The sequence below is a fragment of the Etheostoma cragini genome, chromosome 6 (genome assembly GCF_013103735.1).
Source record: "Etheostoma cragini isolate CJK2018 chromosome 6, CSU_Ecrag_1.0, whole genome shotgun sequence".
NCBI classification, from domain to species: domain Eukaryota; kingdom Metazoa; phylum Chordata; class Actinopteri; order Perciformes; family Percidae; genus Etheostoma; species Etheostoma cragini.
This window is the reverse complement of record NC_048412.1, coordinates 18,858,277-18,879,320: the sequence shown is the minus strand read 5'-3', so window position 1 is coordinate 18,879,320 and position 21,044 is coordinate 18,858,277. Positions and strand designations below refer to the sequence as shown.

Below are 21,044 nucleotides of genomic sequence, written 5' to 3'. Positions count from 1 at the left end.
CCCCCCCCCACACACACACACACACACGTTACCTCTTGTAGGTCCCCAATTTTCTGTTGCAGATCCATCCTCATAGTGTATTCTTCTTCCCATCTTAGAGACACAGATATAGGCAAACAATATTCAATATTTTAGTGATTTGCAATGTAAACAGACATGGAATAGACAGAACATTGAATTCACAAGTGCACGGGATCCATTTATACATCTCCCAGACTCACTTAAAAAGGCAGGTATGAAGGGATCCGTGACAGAAGTATTTTAGGAGGTTGAAAATTCAATAGGGCTGAAATACATTTTAGTTAGATTGTGTACAACTTTAAGTGCATCTAGCCAAACCACTACACTATGACAACAGCATATACTGTATCACATGACATTACTGTCCAGGATTCATGATGCTGATCTACAGTTGGAAGTAAAATGCGAGATATGCAGCAATGTTACACTAAAGACGAAGAAGACAGCAAGCGAGGTAAACATGGATGTAAGCAATGCTGGATCTAAAATGCTATCAGCTTTGCAACAGTCAACACATTTGTCAGACCTCAAAGATATACTAATGTTTTAGTGAGTACCACAGAATGTAAATATAACTTTTGTTTGTTTACAAGAAAATATATTTAAATTATCCCATAAAACTGCAACTTCGGAATTAGTCAGTCAGTCAGTCAGTCAGAAAGTCCGTTAACAAAAAGAGGAATGACATAAAAGACTGTCTGTCAAATATAGAAACTGGTGCTGAGTGACTATAGATCTGACAAGAAAAACGTAAATGCAGTTTAATTAAATCATATTAGGATATACATCTGGATACAAGTTGAATGAAACAATCAGGTGTAAATGGGAAAATTGTGAGTGATTGATTTGCTTATTCACTCACTGATGAATGGCTTTTTTGATCAATTGTGTGCAACTATGGTGCAGCTAGGACGACTGGCCCATGAATCTAAAGTTTAATACATTTAAAAGCCTGAGCACAGATCCTGTGTGTGATCTTAGACTTGGTGACTTCATACAGCACACATGGGAAATCAACTGACTGCAGAGTCTGTAGCCTCTTATTAAAATGCTGTTTTAAATGCAGAATGCTGCAGCACACCGACACCTTTGGGAATACTTCATCTGAAAGAAACTGAGTCATGAAACAGGAGTTGTTGTTGTTGTCGTAGAGGATACTCGTTTGATCAGTAAGGTGAGAGCAAACAGAAAGCCGAAAAGTGCTTCCTTCTGCAAGCCAAGCCCCCATCCAACAGTTACAGCTTGCAGTGCATGCTGCATTGCAGATACTGTGTGGAGTGTGGAGAGGGGGATGCGCAATGGGAGAAAAGAAAGGTAAAGAGCATGAAAGAGGGAGAGGAAGTGTTCAGTGGGTGACATTGTCTGGGGTTTATGTGAGAAAGAGAACATGAAAGTGTGGTGGACAGAGTGGAGGCATAGGGGCAGGGACTGATGGACGGTAAAGGGGGAGGAAGGGGGAGAAAGTGAGGTTGTCCTTGAATTAAAAACGCAAATATGAATGGACAAAAGAGCCATAGAAGGGTAAAACCAAAGTTGAAAGAAAAGCAAAATGCAAGAGAAGCTTTAAGAATTAAATAAATCAGTGACTCAAAGGTGCGACAGACATTTCATTAATAAATTGGATCTTTTAAATATATTGTAAATATAAATATTTGACTGCATAGGTAATGGTCATGAGTTTTATTGTAATGCCCCTATTGTCCCGAGGTAAACCGATACCTACAGTAAGCTCACAGAGGCTGAGAAACAACTCGGACCCCTTACAGAAGGCTGAACAGAAACAAATTTGGACACTAAGTGGGAAACGGTACTGAAGGTCACAAACCTTGATTCACAAACCTTGATTGATAGGGACACAAAAGTGTCCTGTTTTAGGTCAGTAAATCGTCAGTCTCAAGTCTCCATATACAATTAAATATGTCTTATGTCACACAATCTTTGTAATTGATATTGCTCTGCCTCATTCACAAAGAGCTCACTATAGTGTGTTCACGATCTCCTCTGTGAAGAATGCATGGCTGCTCATTTGGACATAATATGAGGGAATTCAGTGATGAATGTGCTGGACCATGAGGGCTACTGTAGTTCACTCAGGACATATGCTACAAAATCCAAAACTGTCCTTTAAATGCACGCTAGGTTTTAACATATGTGGGTGTTTTTCTCCAATGATGTCAAAAACAAAAACACCATAAAAGAGAGTTTACACTGTGTTATTGCAGTGATCTGCAACACAGACAGCTGTCACTCTAAACGGGAAATCAGACCGTCCACATTAGAACTGGTGATGTCATCAAGTGACACATTGTAAACTGGTACACTGGAAATGGAGCGATTTGGGGTTCAGATGTGTGTGTTTCAGATGTTACATGATCCTAGAGCAGCAATTAATGATTATTTTCATTGTCAAGTAATCTGCCAATTACTTTCTTGATTAATTGTTTTGTCTATAAAATGTCATAAAATTATGTAAAGTGCCCATCACAATTTCCCAGAGCCTGTTTGCCCTAGTTGCTTAACAAATAACTGAAACAATTAATGAATTACAAAAATAATCAACTAATCATTTCAGCTGTAGATCTAACCATGTAAAGATACGTAAATCATAAATGGTCATATGTCTGAGTAAAATCACCATGGCTTTGTTTTAATATTAACATCGGCCTAACAGGACCACCTCCAGCATTTTTTGTTAGATGGCATAATCATTACGGTCTTTCATCTTCAGAGGTTTGTTTAGTTTCATAAAATAAAAATCTATTTTACAATCAATCTCTATTTCAGGATGGATTTGTACCTAACATTCCTGTATAACCATGACTGAATCATCCGGGCAGCTTCATGACACATGATGATCTTTACACATCCCAGCAAAGCTTTGACCTTAATTCTTTATATTTAGCCTGCAGTGTGTTTATTTGTTGGGTGTATATCCAGCAGCAGCACCTGCCTCTGTGGTCAGATATGAAGTGGGTGCAGGGTCAGATTGGCGGTGATGGATGGAGAGGGTTTGTGCTGACTCTGCTTGATGGAGACAGCTGGTCTGCAGCTGCTTTACAGCTCTGCTCGCTGCTCCAAAGCATTACACACACTTAAGAAAACTAAAATACAGCTCAAGCTCAGTAGAAATGCCCTTGAAGGGCCTACAAGTGCAACATGAAGGGTTTTACTCTATTTACCTGCGTTTATACTCATCTCTCTCCCTCTTCACTTTGGCAAGCACATTATACAGGGCTCTTATCTCAGGGGTGATGGTGTCAATCTGGACCCCGACTCCATCAGGGTGCACCCAGGACACTCCAGGGCTGGTCAGACGCTCCGCGCCAGGGCCAAACTTCCGGCTGTGGTTGTAGGACCAGATAGTGCCTGGGAGGAACCGTGGAGGGGGATTGGTGGAGCTCCCCGGACCTGCGCTGGTGCTGGCCAAACTTTTAGAGCCAGAGCCAGGGGAGTCGACACAGGGAGAGGCCTGGCTGATGGTGATGGCTGGGTTACAAGTGGCAATTGTTTGGGTTGAACTGGTGTTTTCTGCGGATGCTGTTGTGAGAGGTGGTGTGAACAGTGTTGTAGGCCTCCTGGCTGAGTTGTTGGTGTTGTGGAATGGGAGGGATCCGGGCCTGAGCGGGATGGTCTCGATAAATCCGGTCTGTACACCTGCCTCCTGGGTGTGCCCCCTGCCCTTACCGCATCCACCTTGACAGCAGTTGTTGTCGTCCAGCGCCTGTTGTAACTGTTTCTCTAAAATCTTATTCCTGCGCTCTAATTCGTGTACCTTTGCCAAAAAGCATCTGAACCTCAGATTGAGAGTTTTGAGAACGCTGATGTTGGATCCCAAGTCGTTTCTGAGAGCCATGGCTGCGGGAGGATGTGGCACAGCGAGGTGCTGGTAGTGACTGTGGTTATGGTGGAGGTAAAGGGAAGTCTGTGAGGATGCGGTGAAGTCAGGCCCCGGATGATCGGGCCCCTGTCCGTGCTGCTCACCAAGAAAGAAGGACGTCGGATCCGGTCCACCAAAAACGGTGTCTGACAGGAGGCCTGAAGGAGAGTCCGGGTGTCCGGGAGCTTGACTCTGATGCTGTTGGAGATGCGTGTTGGCACCCAACAAAGGATTCATGCTATGGTATGGAAAACTAAAGCGCTGCAGATCTGGCATGAACACGGACGGGAATTATCTTGCTACAACAGAATAAAACGGATAAATAATAATAAGTAGCCTATAGCGGTTAAGCGTAGAAAGACGTGTGCACAGCTAATAGCCTATCTACCTGATAATTGGCCTAGCTAACCGTTTCTAAATAAGACTCGTATCCTTAAAGCTGAAAGGTCTTAATGCGGGCTGATGATCAGTGCTTTCTACCGCGGGCTACAAAACATTAAAAAAACGGCTCCAAATTGGCTGCGAGCAAGGATACAAAATACGGCACCCCTCTGTAAGAGATGTTAAGCAAAATAAACGTAATTAAACAAAGAAAATGACGCAGAGCGTGAATGAATAACAGAAATCCAGTGTAACCGCGTCACTGAAGTTCTGGCAATAAGATGTGACCGCAGGCAGGAGCAAGGGCTGCGGGATTGGAAGAGCATTAGAGCACGGATACCGTAAACACTGGAGTAGAGTGGCAACAAGAACCCTTTTGTTCGAGATAGGATACTTATTGTTTAGATTTGGATAAAACTAGGAACCACAGGTAGCCTACAAGAATACTAAAATAAGAAGAAAAACAAGAAGAGTACACATACAATACACATACCCCTCATACATTTATTTTGGCTAGATAGACCACGAATATGTAAACTTTACAAGACTAATTTTTTATCTCTCTCTTTCTCTTTCTCTCTCTCTCTCTCTCTCTCTCTCTCTCTCTATCTATCTATCTATCTATCCACTGATGCTGCTTGCTGCAATGCATCAGCCCCTAGCCTACTGAGTTATTTTCCCAGTTGTCTTTTTCTCTTCCTCCATTCCTGTTCTTTTGGTTTTTCTCTTTCCACAGAAAAGGATATGGGGTTGCTCCTTTTTCTCTTCCAGGTCTGCCAGTACTGAAGCTCCCTTAAAGAGAAGCAAGAAACAGAGACTTAAAACATGACCCTGAAAAAATCTAAACATGCACTATTTTCCCAAGAAACAGTGTAAACATGCTCATGTTCCTTACTTTCACATACACTCTTCTTCCTCCCCTGGCCTGCATTCGCCTCCTCTCTGCCTTCTCTTGGCCAAACACCATCACATCGATATCATGCCTGAACTCCGTGTTCATTATATGGTAGATGAAAGGGTTGACCATGATGTGGGACTTGGCAAACATAGCAGGAATCAAGGTGACTTCAGGTGGGAGACAGGAGAATGGCTTGGGGATTCGGGTCACTGGTTCGGCTTCTTTGTCCAGGGTGGACCTGAGCATGGCATCACACAGGCCGGTGATGGAGGCTGAATTCATGTTGTACACATCACTCCACTTGCTCTCAGGATTATGGTAGATTTGTCTGTAATATTCTGTAGCTGTCCAGTTATACAGTGAGGGGATGTCCAGGATCTTTGAAGCATTTGGAGAGCTTGAGGCCATGCCAGTGGAGTCCTCCACCACAGTCTGTGAAGATCCCGCTGGTTCATCTTTGCTTATGAGTGCAGAGATCAGAGACACTGTGGCAAAAGGCATCCAGGCCAGGAACAACGTGGTGCATACCATAGCAGCCATCTAATATAAACATACAGCTTTAATTTTCATGCAGGATATGTATCAAGGAATCTGAAAATGATCCTCATAGGGTTTACCTTTGTAAGTCTCAGGTCTTTGCTAGTATTACTGATGGAGGAGGATGGTATAGATGCCAGAGTGTGATTAGATCTATAGACCTGAAAACAGAAGCAACATTTTAATATACCACAATTCACAAGCATTTTATTTTATTCCTACAAGGGCAACATGAAACATATAAAAATCTTGTAAATGCTTGTATAGCCATCTTGTGATTAATTTCAAATTTCAATTATAGCATCTTTTAAATTATTCTAATAGAGAGTTTTTGTTGCTTTGAGCCCATTTGGTGAGGCTTCCCTAGCCCAATGGGGGAAGGGCTGATAATTGATAATAATAGTTGATTCTGTGCTTGTGAAGACCTGGATGTGTCTTTGTATTAACAAACCTGTAAATTGGTTCACATATATGCAAAAGTCTGTGTGGTTCCTCATCCGTGACTGGCCAGCTCCTGTTATTCCTTTGTAGCTGTTTACTACATGTACCTAATTTAAGTTGTTCAAACAAACTGCTCCTGCAAAAAATAGCTCAATGGCCAAACTTCATGAGGTGGGTAGGAGGTAGTGGTGTACACATTTCTGTCTGCCACAATGTCCTTTTTAATACTATCACTAGATGGTGCCAGAGTTTCAACCTATATATTCTACACATTTTGACTGTAAATGAGTGACTAAAACATCTGAACAAAATAAATACAGATACAGCTCCTAGACCCTCCTTTTGTGTGTCATGAAGCAGCCATTTTCCTCACCTTCAGAAGGATGGCCATATATGAACCGACAACGGTGAGTGCAGGTAATCCGAAGCATAATACCAGGACAAGGAAAATATAGGTTTTGTCATTTAGAGATGACCTCATTTTCCACCTTGAAATAGAGATGCAGGCAGACTGGTTATCACTTACATGTTTGTCTGCAAATGCATGAAGACTACAAATGAGAGAATGCACAGACCAGATCTGGAGACTTTTTGTGGCCATAAACAATAGAGGATCAAGCAGCACTTTAACAGAAATCAGAGATTACCAGTGTATGGTGCAGCTGGTGCCATAAGGTTCGGGTCCATAACTTCCAAAGCCAAAAGAAGGCAGCAAGGCCCAGAACAATGCGTAAACCCACACTAGCGCTATTGACAGATACACATGGCACTTTTCAATCCGTTGGCCTGGAGGGGAAAGAAGCATGAAGCCACATAATTAACCTGTGACTATTTAAGTAGGGTGTTCATGAGTAAGCATGAAGGACACTCAACCTCATGGGAAGTCTTGACATCTCTCCTGAAACACCACTTGTTCACCACACCCTACAACCTCCCTTAGTAACAGCCACTGTAATTCTGTAAAGTGTCCATGGGTTTCATGAAAGACACTATATAAGTAAATTGTTGTTGTTGTTGTTTTTATTATTTTTGTTATTATCATTACTTTTATTTTATTTTCTTGAGGAGCTTTAGTTGAGTGTTACCTAAGCAATTATCGATCTTTGAATGACTTTCAACTTTCAACAACACTTTAAATCAATACATTTTTATTAGAAAGGAGAGTATTTTACAGACTAGAATATCTATATAGTGTAAGTAAGGTCTGTGTGGCAAGAAATGCTCCAATTGATTCAGGAAGAGTCATGCCTGTGTGGATTGTACATGTTAGGAAGACTTGCCATATCTTAAGCAGCAGATCTTCAGGCAACGGTCCAGAGAGATGAGACAGGTGGTGAGCAGCGAGACAATGCCGTACCAAAGGCACCCTGTCTCCCCAAACACCCAGGCATGACACAGACTAAAAATAAGCAGAGAAGGGCTTTATTCTGACAAATAGCTGCCGGCCTATATGTTGTTTGTATTTATACTTACAGTACCATCACCCTGGATTCATGCCTGTCTATTGATTGGTTGATGCCAAAGTATTCCTTACCTGGAAATGATGAAACATGGCCCTCCAAACAGGCTGAAGCCAAGATCACAGAGAGCCAGGTTGATGGTCATGAGCTCTGGTGGTCTGAGCTTCTTTCTTTTCCGACAGTAGACTAACAACGCGGTGCCATTGCCCAGCACTGATGCAACACCTGGAGAAAGAAATGCAGAAGTGACTTCATCTTGGCTCTTTAAAATAGCAGTTGTGTTGTGAGCTTGTCCAGAGAGCGTCAGATTGTATCAATGCATAGTTAGTCAACTATGGTCACTGGGATTGATAAAGGTATTCTTTTTTGCCTTCTTTCTGTCCTTCCTGCTCTGTGTTGAACTGAACATGTGTGCTGCTCCACAAAAAGCCAATAAAACCAGCCAAAGCAACTGCTTTTTCATTGATCTGTTAAATCTGTGCAAACCAAACCTATGTAGGCATAGTTTACAGAGGCGGAGGGCATTTCGTTCAAGCGTTTTGTTTTCCGAAAACCTGAACTGTCTGTTTTAATTTGATGATGTCCAGTTAGGTCTTTTGTGTTGACCAAGATGTACTATACTATATATTCTGTTTGCTTGTTACGTCACTTCCTTGGAGCTACATGATAGATAGATAAAAAGACTCACTCAAAAACAATACTCAACAGTTTTGTGTCACCACATATTCACAAACTACTGACTGACTGACTTACATCCAGAGACACATGAGACTGTGACTCATGCACACACATGAAACGCAAAATCTCATTACTTTTATGCAATGCCTCCTATGTAGCTTTAGTACAGCACATTAAATCTTGTTGTACACGTACAATGGCAATGAAGGTATTCATATTTTTGTGATAAATTGTCCTCTGAAAGTGCCTTAAAACCTGCTTACTTGTGAAAGTAAGGAAGACAGCAACTGCCAGGTCTGTAGAGAGGGACAGTTGGGAGAGGAACATTGGGTGGATGGACGAGTGGACAAACCAGGAGCCCCTCTGTGAGCCACTGTCTCCCATGGGTGTACTGCACTGACCCACAATACCAAACAGAGAGGAGGCAGCACCCAGAGCTTCAAAGAGCCACAGAAGCATTTAAAACAGAACAGTAACAGAGAGAAAATTTGACATTTTCACAGTGCAGAGCTTTACTTTTATAAAGTATTATTCTGCCACTGCTCAGTGGCCCTGCAGTGCTTTAAAAACACACGTTTCTCTCTTCTCTTCTTGAGTTTAATATTAATGAGATTCCTTAAGAAGTGTTTCTTACGACAAAGAATTATAAAGTACTACTACTACTATTTGTCCCTTTCCTACTCTGTCTCCATCCTAGATGCATAAACACATACCTGAAGGAAAACACATTACAGCCACAATAAACAAGCATCACCATCTACCTTCCTGTTGTCTGGTTGACAGTCTTCTCTTCTCTCAGTTGGCATTCATAAAAACGATTGTCTGATATTTTTTCAAAATCTTAATGTGAGCACTCTCTCTGTAAATCCATGTGGCACTTCAACTGAGGGCTGAAAATTCACTGTTGACAATCTGGCTTAGAATTGATAAGCAAGAGGCAAGCAAACCGTCTGGGAAAGAAACAGAAAGAAAAAGAGGGTGGGGGAATATTTGAGAGTCCTTAACCTCTGACCCACATTGTGTCTACTCTCCAGCCACTTACTGAATCCATATGTTCCCTTAGAATAATTTTGAATACATTTAAATTATATCTGTAAAGTAACCCACGTTTCACACATGCATACGTTTAAAACATTTTTAGCTAAACAGGTGTGGTAGACAACTCTGGCTTCAATTTTAAAAGGAGAGTACATGTCACAAAATACTGATATCTGAATGTGTGGATTAAAGTGAACTATTGTATCTGATCTTCCATTTGACTTACTGAATTTACATACATTAAATTCTCAGTTTATTTCTGTGGTTGGGACTGATTGAAATAATAGCATCCAATAACTGTATGGTGTTATTGTAAGAGCTATTCTGATTTAGATTAGGAAGATCTTGCATGGGTGTTTGAGGAAAGAAGTCACATTTGTCTTGATATGACACATTTGCTGTAAAGCCATCAATGGCCTAACACACAGGAACCACTCAATTTCACAAAATGTCCAGTTTCAGGAAAATTCTAAAAGGAAAACAGTTAAAACATCCTACATGATGTTCCTCTTACTGAACATATCAAATAAATATGTACAGTTATTTAAAAAAAAAATATACTTTTCAGGTTGATCAGTGGAACTCATGTCAAATTGTTGACAAGCTACTAGCGATTCAGACAAGTGAAATACAGATGGACTAGGTATGAGCTTTTCATTAAAAGTGATGTGTTGCAAAGATTGCTTTGAACAGAAAGGATCCGCACAGTTTAACCATTTAAGACTCCATGAAATCAAGAACCAACCGTGTATTCCCAAAGGAGGAAAATTGTGAATGTATGGATACCTCTTGCAAGGGTTTGCTAATGTCATTTACAGACATAATCAATCTGCAGACATTAGCAGGTTTTCTATAGAATTGTTTTTGCAGTGACAAAAGGAGGATGGGACAATGCAATTCTCACAAACTGAGGACTTTATTCCAAAACCGACTGCAGTAATTCAATACTACAGACAAGGACTCACACACCTTCACTCCATCTCACACAAGAACAGAACAGGGAACAAATACAAAAAAGGAATTGGTCACCAATTTAAATCTTTGTTTGTTTCTGTGGGACCTTTCCTTAGGCATCTGGTTGTAGTAGACTATCACTAGGGAAACTGGCAGAGTCATAGATAACACGATGCTCTATTGCGTATGTACGACTCTGGTATCAGGTGAATGTCGGTGACGTGGCACAGTGCAGTGACGAGCGATTGGCTGGTTGGTTTACTCCTTGGAAGACATGTGGGCCATCAGGTCGCAGACACGGTTGCTATACCCAAACTCATTGTCGTACCTGGTTAAGAAAACAAGGAGTCAACAGGCATCACTTAAAACTCCAATATGAAAGTATTCCATGCTGAAGCCATACCATGTGACCAGCTTGACAAAGTGGTCATTGAGGGCGATGCCAGCACCAGCATCAAAGATGGATGAGCGGGCGTCACCATTGAAGTCTGTGGAAACGACCTGCCGGCGAGTGAAAAAAAGGACGCCATGTCAACAAGAACGTGTAGTGAAAAATAAAATAACAGTTTCAAGAGCAGTTATAAGAAAGAAACCAACGTACCTGGTGCTCCGTGTATCCCAGAATGCCCTTCATGGGTCCATCAGCTGCAGCCTTCACAACCTTCTTGATGTCTTCATATTTGGCCTGTTAAATTCACATAAACTTTAAAAAGGCAACCTGGTGTTTTTCCAAAATTCTTATTATCTGCAAGTTTCATGAAAAGGTAAAAAAATAAAAAAATAAAACACGATCAATCTCAATACTTGACTTCCTATGTCTAACACTCAGACCTGTGGGTTTCTAATGAAAATGTGCATTAATATATGTAAGCAAGCAGGTCAACACTGACGTGACACCGCATACATAGAGACTTAAAAGACAGGGAATACATGAAAGATATAGATTTGGTGCAAAAATTCTTGTTTGAATGTGATGCGTAACAAAATTAGAGATCATTTTCAGCCCTGATTAAGACACATTTTGTGTGCTAGTTAGCAGTTATGACAGTAGGGTGGGCTATGCAACTTTGACTCAGAACTACATTGCTTTACTACCATGAACATATGTACTGTAGTCTAAACAGGAAATACTTAAATGTCTGATTTTGATATTTTATTGAATTTGTGTTCGTTGACTGGTAGACCAGGAAATCAATACTCAGTTCTCAGTCAAGTTATAACAAATCTTTAGTGAATGACATTGCAAAGACAGTCTACACATCTCTCCAGGTCTGACCCTGGACCTTTCCTCCGTCCACCATGGTGTCTGACACCTCTAATCAGTTGGACATAGCTCAGACGTTCCGTCTCACGAGAAGATGGGCTAGCGCATTGCGCTAGCCCCGGAGTCACCCTTGCTCCCTCCCCCTCTCCTGGCCTAAAGATTTGTCTGTAATGCCAAGATGTTTATCTAGTTGCATTCTGTTCCAAATGTTTCAGGACCACTGTGCTCCAGTAATTGAGAAACTTACTTATCTTACACATGCCAGAAAATAGGAGGGCGCGAGGCCATCCCAGGCTACAGAACATTTTATTTTTGCACTATATTCTTAGTATTCTAACAGTAAGATGATCAAATACAACTTAAGTAAAAATAAGTTTTAGTTTGTTAAATGATTAATGATTGTAGTTTGCGGTCACTCACAGGTTTCTCCAGACGGACTGTCAGGTCAACCACGGACACGTTGGGGGTGGGGACACGGAAGGCCATGCCGGTCAGCTTGCTGTGAAATCCAGAGAATGTAAGGTCACAAAACAAAATTCACTGGTTTTAGGACAAGTCATGTTAATACAATAACAGAGTGTACTGCAATAAAATTATTGGCACTGACCCGTTGAGCTCAGGGATGACTTTGCCGACAGCTTTGGCAGCACCAGTAGAGGCGGGAATGATGTTCTGGCTGGCACCACGGCCGTCCCTCCACAGCTTGCCGGAGGGTCCGTCTACAGTCTTTTGTGTGGCAGTGATGGCATGAACTGTGCTCTGATGGACAAAGAAGAGGATGATTAAATATGACTAACCGCGCCCCCCCCCCCCCCCCCCCCCCCCATGTTTATGATTTAGGCTGTTGGTAATCTGGTTTAGGGGCTGCCGAGTGTCTTTCTGCCAGATTATTCCCACAAGTGTTTAAACCCTCACCATCAGGCCTTCAATGATGACAAAGTTGTCGTTGATGACCTTGGCCAGGGGGGCCAGGCAGTTAGTTGTGCAGGAAGCATTGCTATGGGAGAGGAAAAGTAACAGAATCAGTTAACTGCAGATTTTCGAAAGAAATAAAGAAAACACCAGCATAAAACGTTCTATCACAACAAAGTTCAACCTCTATCTTTTAGAGATCAGTAGCAGATGTACAATGAGTTAAACACTAAATAACATTTTCAAATACTAAAATTTCAAACCACTTAATACAAGACCAAAAATAAAATCTGGCTCTTACCTAACAACCGTGAGGGAGTTGTCATACTTCTCGTGGTTGACGCCCATGACGAACATGGGAGCGTCAGCGCTTGGAGCAGAGATGATGACTCTCTTGGCACCCCCCTTCAAGTGAGCCTGCAATGTGTTAAATAGTATTTAATCTTTGTCCTTTTGGTCAATTACGTCACATCTCATACAGTAATTACTTTTAGACAGGCCTTAGATACGTACAGAGGCCTTCTCAATGGTTGTGAATACACCAGTGGACTCAACCACATACTGGGCTCCAGCATCCCCCCATTTGATGTTAGCGGGGTCCCTCCTGAAGAAAAGAGAAAAGAAAAGTTAAGTCAAAATACATGCTTCCTCAGTTCCCCTTTGCCAATGTCTGAAACTATTAAACTGTAATGCTTCCTATATTTAATGCCTGGTTAGCAAACTCACTCGTGGAAAACGCTGATTTTATGTCCATCGATGACCAGTTTGTCACCCTCAACCTTGACCTCACCATGGAAGCGGCCGTGGGTGGAGTCATACTTGAACATGTAGACCTAAAAGAAACCATGGGAAGAGGATGGAGAAAGTTTTCAAATTATGGATATGACAAAAGCAGGCGAGACGGTTTGAAATTAAATCTGAATTTAAGCAAAAAATAAAAACACAACAAAAACCTTGTACATGTTGAATTTAGGCTGTGCGCATAGACGCAAGATTACTTAATGAACTCTTCATTATCTAAATGACATGAACATTTTAATTTATCATATTCTGAAGTGATTCTCTTCTTCCAACTTCCCAAGTGTGTAAAAGAACTGAAAAAGCCACTAACCTTCACCAACCCTCAACTTAATTTTCAAGCACATGGCTGGTGTTGATTTCATAAAAACAAACAATCTTCCATCACTTACCATGTACTCCAGGTCAATAAAAGGGTCATTGATGGCCACAATCTCCACCTTTTTGGAGGTGAAAGCAGCACGGGTCACCAGACGACCAATGCGGCCAAATCTGAAAAGGGAACATGGTTGGTTATTAAATCTGGCCTCTAGATGGGAGTATGACACCATGCGACTCTGACCAAAGTCACTTGGTGATCCCTGTTATGTTACACTATTAGTGAAATGAAACATCTATGCTTAGGCAAGGTAACCCCATTTTTCAGGTCCTATCTCCTGACCAATCAGCTAGCCTAACCTTAACCACTCAAGGTAAAATGCCTAACCCCAACCAACCGACCAATGGGTATTGGCGTGGCCATAGTGGGATTTGTAGTTCGACCCCAGGAGACCTGAAAGCACAGCTGACGAAAGGGCAGGGTTCAGGAGGAGTGACAGAGGGAGGTGTGTGTTGCACAGCTCTCACACACACACACACACTCCTCTCTTGGGGCTAAAGTCAAAATGGAGCTTGAATGTGGTAATCCTGGAGGCGCTGTTGGACTGTTGGATCAGTGGCTTAGTTACTTTTTAACCGCAGGTCCAAAATCCTGGCACAGATACAGTCTGTGCTCAGACACTGTGGGGGAGGCCGAGGGGCGGAGAGATAACAGACAAATGCAGGTCCTTCTACTTGCTTTAGATCGCAGAAAAACAATCCCCTGTTGAATGTGCCTAATGTTGAAACCACTGGCCACATTGTTATCTGCTGAGGGACCAAAGTTCAGAGTTCAAGAAGAACATGAGAACAGCCAAGAGACTGTACACAGGTTGGTGCATATCCAATAATAAAAAAACAAAGGATTTCATTTGTTGTCACTGTTAATTAATATTGCAGATAGACTGCAGTTTGGGCACATATAAGCCTTCAGTGAAACAGAAAACTGTTTTTTAATAGTGTTTCTCTATACTAAGCTCCTATAATGCTGTTGATTCTTTTGAAGTGTTGTACTGTTGTTTTTTTAAAGTTCTGACAGTGACAATCACACAGCTGTGTAGCTTTCTAGCCCTTATTTTTATTTAATGCAAATGAAGCTTCAATTTTAAGTACAGGTCTTTGTATGAGCTTTGGTTCAGCCCACTTTACTGACGGTTTCTGAGTATATGTAGAAAAAAGTGTATACAATTTAAAATGTTTTTTAAAAATTCCTATTTTTAAATGCACAAACAAAAATAAAATAAAGCTGTAGGAAGCACAGATAAAAAGGGTAACCGAGGCAGCTGTTACAGTAAATCACTGCCATTGCCCGGTGTGAACAGATGAGAGGGGCATTGTGAGTTGGGGGCGCAGAGTGATACACAACACATACTAGTCCAAATAAGCCTGTGTTGAAGTTGAGTGTTCAGTTAGTTTGGTTTATTCTGTTTGAGTGAAGACAATGAGTTCTTACCCATTGATTCCAACTTTCACCATTTTTACTGGGTTGTCTTAATCCTCTGGAAGGAGAAATGAGAGGGAGAGAGAGTAGGTTTTAATAATGCATTCGGTTCAATACTGATAAACCAACATTTATGATGCCATATATTAACTTTCACATGAAGAGGGACAGTTTCTAAGATTGTGTGTGAGAGAAGTTTAAAATTGAAGCAAAAGAAGAAGAAAAAAATCCACTGATGGATTGTGACAACTGTTCAAGTGAATCTGAAAGTTTATAAAACGACTCAAAATTTGCACCATGTAGCAATTGTACATCCTCATAATCAACCAGAATTAGGCCTACATTTAAAAAGGAGTACAAAGCAAAGGGAATTTGTGCAAACTTTAGGACCACATGTATTGCACATTAGGTTGAATCAAGCCCCTGCAGTTCGTTCCCAGGTGATCTAAATCAAGTCTGAAATCATGTAGTCATTGAAAGTACTTACCGTAAGTGAGAAGCCTCTGTCTGTCTTGCGACTCCGGTTGTGAGTGGGGAAGAACAAAGTTGAGCTGTGTGGTTTTATGATTGACCAGAGGTTAAAGCCACGCCCACTCAATTGTCACTGCTCCTCACCCCGCCCCCACCAAATGTCAAGGTCGTCAGCCTGCACAGAGACGTGCAAGCTGGCCTCTGCAACTTCACTTCATGCAAGTTAAAAATCCAAGAGGGATTTCTGTTGCTAATTGTTGCCTTAAAGCTTTTAAATATGCTGTTTAGATTGACATTATTTTGTCAGACATAGCACAATGAAGCCTTTCTTGTTTCTACTTCTCTCATCTAGATGTGGATATTAAAGTCCTCAGACAGTGGGCTGAAAAAAGAGAGGGGTCCCTCACTGACCTTCTCAGGAAATACAGACACACAAGGGATCAAATCTCTGTCTTCATGTCTGTGACATTTAATGTCCAAAGACCATGACCCTTCACTTTCAGACTCTCTGTAGCTGCTCTGCGTCCCCATCGCCTCAGCGGCAGGTAACATTTGAGTCTTGGTTACACAACACGGACGCATGATCATTACACATGTGCAGAAGAGACAAGAACTTACAGAATATGAATGCTTCAAAAAGAATTTCATTGAAAGTTTTCTTTCTTTTGTAAAAGTGCTACACTTGAGGTACCTGGGTAGCTCACCTGGTAGAGCAGGCGCCCATATATACAGGTTTACTCCTCAACGCAGCTTCCGCGGCTTCAACTCCGACCTGCGGCCTTTTGCTGCATGTCATTCCCCCTCTCAAGTCTTCAGCTGTCCTCTATAAATAAAAGCCTAAAATGCCCCCAAAAATATGGCTATATGTTTGTTCTGCTGTCACATTAAAAGTATTTATTTGTATTCATTATACACAGAATAGGACAGGATCCGGTCATGTCAGAGTATATTTTTGAGTTGTTTGTATTGTAAAAGAGTTGGCATTTGAAACAAAGCACTTCAGAGAACCATGTTAAATATTCAGAATAAGGTGAATGTATGTTTAAACCTAAAGGATTTAAGTAGAGTGGAAATACCCCCCTGGCTGCATGCTAAGGCCTCACCAGCGGGCAGTCCTCACACTGAAATGAAACCTTACCCACAGCACAGCATCTTGACACCACAGAAGACCATGAGCATGCAACACATTACACAGCTAACTGGACTATTCAGTAACATATTTGTTCTACCTCAACAGATCAAATGGTACTATTATAACTTTCAGAAGGTTAGCAGTGTAGCTCTGCACCACCACTGGACAGTACTTGTGTGTTTTATGGCAACGGTCCAATGGCGCAGGCATAGCTGAACTACCACAACCCCGAGTGCATGCCAGTCTTGGCCTCTGCTTTGCAGTTTAAGGTCAAAGAGGGGAAGTAAAGGTCAGGCTAAGATTAGACACTGGCTGGCTGGTCCATTTTAAACTCTCAGTACTGTAAGTCCTGCCTCATACATATCACATGCTCTTTTTAAATACAATGGCCAAACTATACTCACAGGTGAGCAGCCTTGCAATAACATGTCTGGGGGTATTAGTATTTAAGTCAAGTGGAAGATTCACTGTACGTCTCAAATTTACAGCAGCATTTATGTAAATTTGAGTTATTTCTCAAAGAAATAAGTGACACTCTAGTTTACTTGATCACAAAGTGTGGTAACAACGACAAGTATGGATTGGAGTTTAGTGATCACAAGTATGTCTGCAGATAAAAGGGGCCTGTTACCAGATTTAAACTACTTGTGTCCTGTTCTGAAGTCCAGTGCAAAGTCCAGAGTGCAGCTCTGTGTGGTGAGTAAGAAATAAACACATTATGGAATGAGGCTGCCATCTAGTGTTAGAATGGAAATCTATATTTATGTTGAATAGCAAATTCAACTCTAATACCAGAATAAATAACTAAAAGACTGACCACCGGTGGTGAAAAAAGTACTCTGATCCTTTTCTTCAGTAAAAGTATTAACACTTTACGGTCAAAATACTCCACTAGAAGTAAAAGTCATGCTTAAGTGCTATCAGCAAATTGTACTTTAAGTAAAAGTACTTAATATATAGTAAAGTGTTTCCTTTCAATGTTTTAGTATTCTACCTGTTTCTGGGTTAATATTACGGCTGCATCAATGTGTATGTTGCATTTTACTGCTGTATATGTTTAAGGTTGTGCAAATTCTAACCACTTTATTTACTGTTGAGTAGTTCAATTTACAGAAATGCATCATAATCTATAATATCTTCTTTTTAAAAGAGATACGCTGTCCTGTGAGAACCACGGATCTCTAAAAAGTTAACTTTTTGTTAGAAAAACGGTCCTGTTTTAGCTCTGTGACACAGAATTTTAAAATAGTTTACTTAGCTTGGGAAGTAGGAGGATTTTTTCAACACATCAAAGAACACTTAATTCTATCAGTTTATAAAAAAATTTGAGCGGGTACCCAGATAGCTGATTTGGTAGAGGAGGAACACATGTATAGGGTTTACTCCGCGACGCAGGGGGCTGGGGTTTAACGCTGACCTGCGGCCCTTTGCTGTCACCCAACTTTCCCCAACTTTCATGTCTTCAGCTGTTCTGTCAAAAATAAAGTCAAAAAATGCCCAAAAACTAATCTTAAAAAAATAAACTTCATCTGAAACCACATGATTTTCAGTGGACAGGAAAGGGATTAAAAATGTATTGTCAGACAGATTTAGCGGAGTAGAAGTATAAAGTTGCATGATATGAAAATTCTCAAATAAAGTATAAGTACCTTAGGTACAGTACTTTAGTAAATGTAAAAAATGTACAGTTTTTTTCTGAGAATGAAGAAAAAAAAAGGCCTAATGATTAATGATTAAAATAATGTGATATGGATCAAAAGCTGCAGGAGGGTTGGCCACTAAATGAAGCTGCAAGTGAAGATTGCTTTGAGAGTCAGTCTTGGTTTAGACCTTTCTTAAACATGGACTTTGTGCATTGCCTCCATGTTTAGGGGAATTTGTGTCTTGTTCTCAAACTGGGCACAGTGCTGGTAAAAGAACTGCAAATGCGCAATTGCATCACATTCATGACATTTCTCTGTAAAAGGATTCAAGGTTTTTGCCCCAGGAACTTGGCTGTAATGCCAAAGAAAAACTCGTTTCGGAAGCAGCAACGGATCTTACGTTCTTTTTTAAGATTGGCCAGCCATTCTTCAGAATGATGGGGGAAGAAATGTGTATCTCTTCAACAGCCATTGGAAGATTTAATAAAGCATAGAGAGGTTAAAAAAAAACATCTGTCACAAGAATTTCAAGCTGCACTTTGAAGGACAAATTGAAATGACACGACGGGGAGTAACCAAACGGGGATGTACTGCAGGAGTGGGAAATTGAATATCTGTAAGTAAAAAAAACAAAAACAGACTACCACTAATGTCAAATCCATTTATTCATGCAAATCATAAGTAAACAAAAATAATCATAAATCACAGGTGCTATCTTTATTTAATATTCACGCTCATCACACCTGTTTAACACACAATCCCCATCAACAGAGTTATAATTGTCTAATCACATTCACTGTACGAAGAGGCAAGAAATGCATTATGTGCCAATTTACTTTAAAAAAATGCCCAAAAATCAAAGATGATCACTTGATGTAAATATAGCTCACATATTCTAATATTCAGTTTAATGCTTACACTTGTAATAAACTACAGCTGCTCTGTTAGAACAGCCACAATAATGTGAAGCATCTGATCTACGCTAGATGAAACCACATTAGCAATGCTGCAAGTTTACACCATACTACATGAAAAATCCTTCAGTGCACGTGAACGCCCTTGCATGTGTGTTTTTCCTCATAATATTCTAAGAAGGATGACATTAGTCTTTATTTTTCCTCTCCACTAACAGCCCAGTCCACTCATGGACCCAATCCGATCCAGTTTCAGCCCAAAGCATCCCCGGTTCCATCCCCTACGTGACCGGTCCGGCTCCGCTCGCTTCTGATTGGCCAGAGCCCCCTTCAGAAGGCGCAGCCAGGGGGTCTCTGCCTGGGTTTGTGTGTCAGACCATTTGGGGTATTCGGCCGCTTTGACCCCTGAGGAGAAGGTGGACTGCTCCTCTGGTTGGCTGTTTAACAGGTTCTCCAGGTCATCGAGGGTCAAAAGCTCATTGTAGCGTTCCAGAAACTGCTCCATAAACTACAAAAGGGAAAAAGAGATTCAATTTAATGGTCAGGGAGTGTACGAGGGGGGATAATTCAATCAGTGATACATTTCATTACTGTCTCCTCTTATTATTTCCTGCTTTTCCTCCCCTCCTCCTGGACTATTCTCTTATATCCTTCATGCACTCTGAATTTTCCCAAATCCACTCGTTTTTTCCTTTTTTTTCTTCTATCCTACGCCTCCCTCCTTGCCTCCCTCCCTCCCTCCGTCCGTACCTGCACAGCATCAGGAGAAGGGTGCAGAGTGCGAGCCTCCGTGATCTCCAGAGGTGTCAGAAGGAGCAGAGTGGCACAAAGCAGCACAGGACACAGCATGGCAGCAGAAGGGACGAACAAGAATAACTGGAGCGGGGCTGAAAATACAGTGGCTGCACAGAAAAAGAACTGAATGAAAAAACATATACATACTATTTATATAAAAATAAGTTAAAAAAAATCTTGGATGGGAAAATATGAAAGTGTTCTTTGCAGACTACTTTAACAAATCTAAATCGTGACTTCAGGATTTTTAAATAATGATGTTTTATTTATAAACGTTTATTTATGTAGATAAACATTGTAACAGACCGATAAGCCATGCAACAAAAGTAATGAAACATGTATTTAGGGCATCAAGCTGGAGCCCCCGTCCCTGCTTAGGCTTTTAAATATATACAACAGCCGGGCAAACGATTAGATAAATCAGAAAACACACTTTCCTATATTTTTAAGAGGACTTTTTTTCCTAATACATTAAATAGTTGTCAAATAAAGCATATAGGTTTGAAAGAATACCAATACTAGTTAGATGGTATCCCTTAAAACTGTCATTTCTATGTCAGACTATAACACTCAAAATGAGACAAACACATTTTGTAAGATAATTTTCTTCATTCTTAATTTTTCATTATACTTGAGGTTGCTTTAAATCGTGGAAATGTATTTTCCACCAAATGTATCAGATTTTAATGGATAACTATAAAATAAAGAGTAATAAAAATATAGTTCAAAAAATTAAACCTTTACAAAAATTAAATTTGAGCATGCTCACCTGTTTGGTTTCTCTCGGAGCTCTGGGTGTGTTCTTCTGCTCTCACAGACTCTTCTTCATCTCCCTGGTCCTCCGTCTCTCGGCTACCTCTCACTTGTTGGCACCTGCATGCAGCATCACGATCTCACTCGATTGACTCCTCCTACTCCTCGCTCGCTGATGGAATTGAAAGGATGCTTATTCTTCTTCTTGCGTCTTTCCTCTTGGCAGAAGCAGAATGTTGGGGCATCAGCTGGGATGCTGCAGAGGTTTTGTAGAGTCAG

At 40.9% G+C, this 21,044-nt stretch overlaps 4 protein-coding genes across 5 annotated transcripts in view; all 4 read right to left on the bottom strand.

The window, feature by feature from the left end:
• The window catches only part of iffo1b (intermediate filament family orphan 1b), a 10,592-nt gene extending 6,007 nt beyond the window's left edge, over positions 1 to 4,585 (bottom strand). The window contains exons 1-2 of the mRNA XM_034874183.1: positions 3,201 to 4,585; positions 33 to 93 (exon numbers count right to left, since the gene is read on the bottom strand). Coding sequence (XP_034730074.1) covers positions 33 to 93; positions 3,201 to 4,174 — 1,035 coding nt within the window. The 5' untranslated portion in view covers positions 4,175 to 4,585. The remainder of the gene's footprint in view (positions 1 to 32; positions 94 to 3,200) is intronic.
• Positions 4,586 to 4,942: 357 nt separating this feature from the next.
• opn9 (opsin 9) lies at positions 4,943 to 8,677 on the bottom strand. Its single transcript, XM_034873598.1, has 8 exons — positions 8,557 to 8,677; positions 7,690 to 7,840; positions 7,436 to 7,554; positions 6,803 to 6,941; positions 6,529 to 6,643; positions 5,795 to 5,875; positions 5,175 to 5,717; positions 4,943 to 5,071 (listed from the first exon to the last, which is right to left on the bottom strand). Exons 1-8 carry the CDS (start codon positions 8,675 to 8,677, stop codon positions 4,943 to 4,945), a joined length of 1,398 nt encoding a protein of 465 aa, XP_034729489.1.
• Positions 8,678 to 10,227: 1,550 nt separating this feature from the next.
• On the bottom strand, positions 10,228 to 15,762 carry gapdh (glyceraldehyde-3-phosphate dehydrogenase). The gene is made up of 12 exons (XM_034874299.1): positions 15,545 to 15,762; positions 15,070 to 15,115; positions 13,652 to 13,751; positions 13,188 to 13,294; positions 12,975 to 13,065; positions 12,763 to 12,878; positions 12,465 to 12,546; positions 12,157 to 12,308; positions 11,970 to 12,048; positions 10,887 to 10,970; positions 10,689 to 10,786; positions 10,228 to 10,613 (listed from the first exon to the last, which is right to left on the bottom strand). Exons 2-12 carry the CDS (start codon positions 15,090 to 15,092, stop codon positions 10,544 to 10,546), a joined length of 1,002 nt encoding a protein of 333 aa, XP_034730190.1. The 5' UTR covers positions 15,093 to 15,115; positions 15,545 to 15,762; the 3' UTR covers positions 10,228 to 10,543.
• Positions 15,763 to 19,005: 3,243 nt separating this feature from the next.
• wu:fj39g12 (uncharacterized protein LOC563937 homolog) lies at positions 19,006 to 21,036 on the bottom strand. 2 transcript variants are annotated; one of them, XM_034874373.1, is made up of 3 exons: positions 20,782 to 21,036; positions 19,968 to 20,119; positions 19,006 to 19,725 (listed from the first exon to the last, which is right to left on the bottom strand). In XM_034874373.1, the coding sequence occupies exons 2-3, from the start codon at positions 20,064 to 20,066 to the stop codon at positions 19,429 to 19,431; spliced, it is 396 nt and encodes a 131-aa protein (XP_034730264.1). In that variant the 5' UTR covers positions 20,067 to 20,119; positions 20,782 to 21,036; the 3' UTR covers positions 19,006 to 19,428. The 2 variants fall into 2 exon arrangements, with proteins under 2 accessions (XP_034730264.1, XP_034730265.1); XM_034874374.1 differs by having other exon boundaries at positions 19,968 to 20,104; positions 20,782 to 21,012.
• Between the last annotated feature and the right edge of the window lie 8 nt (positions 21,037 to 21,044).

Bases quoted from the DNA above. Each gene is read 5' to 3' on its own strand.
- wu:fj39g12 (XM_034874373.1), bottom strand. From the start codon at position 20,066: ATGCTGTGTCCTGTGCTGCTTTGTGCCACTCTGCTCCTTCTGACACCT. The intron at 19,726-19,967 runs GTACGGACGGAG...TCCCTTTTGTAG, and splicing joins CTTCTCCTGATGCTGTGCAG to TTTATGGAGCAGTTTCTGGA.
- opn9 (XM_034873598.1), bottom strand. From the start codon at position 8,677: ATGGGAGACAGTGGCTCACAGAGGGGCTCCTGGTTTGTCCACTCGTCC. The intron at 7,841-8,556 runs GTAAGCAGGTTT...TTCTTTCTCCAG, and splicing joins TGTCTTCCTTACTTTCACAA to GTGTTGCATCAGTGCTGGGC. The intron at 7,555-7,689 runs GTAAGGAATACT...GCTTATTTTTAG, and splicing joins CCATGTTTCATCATTTCCAG to TCTGTGTCATGCCTGGGTGT.
- gapdh (XM_034874299.1), bottom strand. From the start codon at position 15,092: ATGGTGAAAGTTGGAATCAATGG. The intron at 13,752-15,069 runs GTAAGAACTCAT...TTCCCTTTTCAG, and splicing joins GTGAAAGTTGGAATCAATGG to ATTTGGCCGCATTGGTCGTC. The intron at 12,049-12,156 runs GTCAGTGCCAAT...TGGATTTCACAG, and splicing joins GTCATCCCTGAGCTCAACGG to CAAGCTGACCGGCATGGCCT.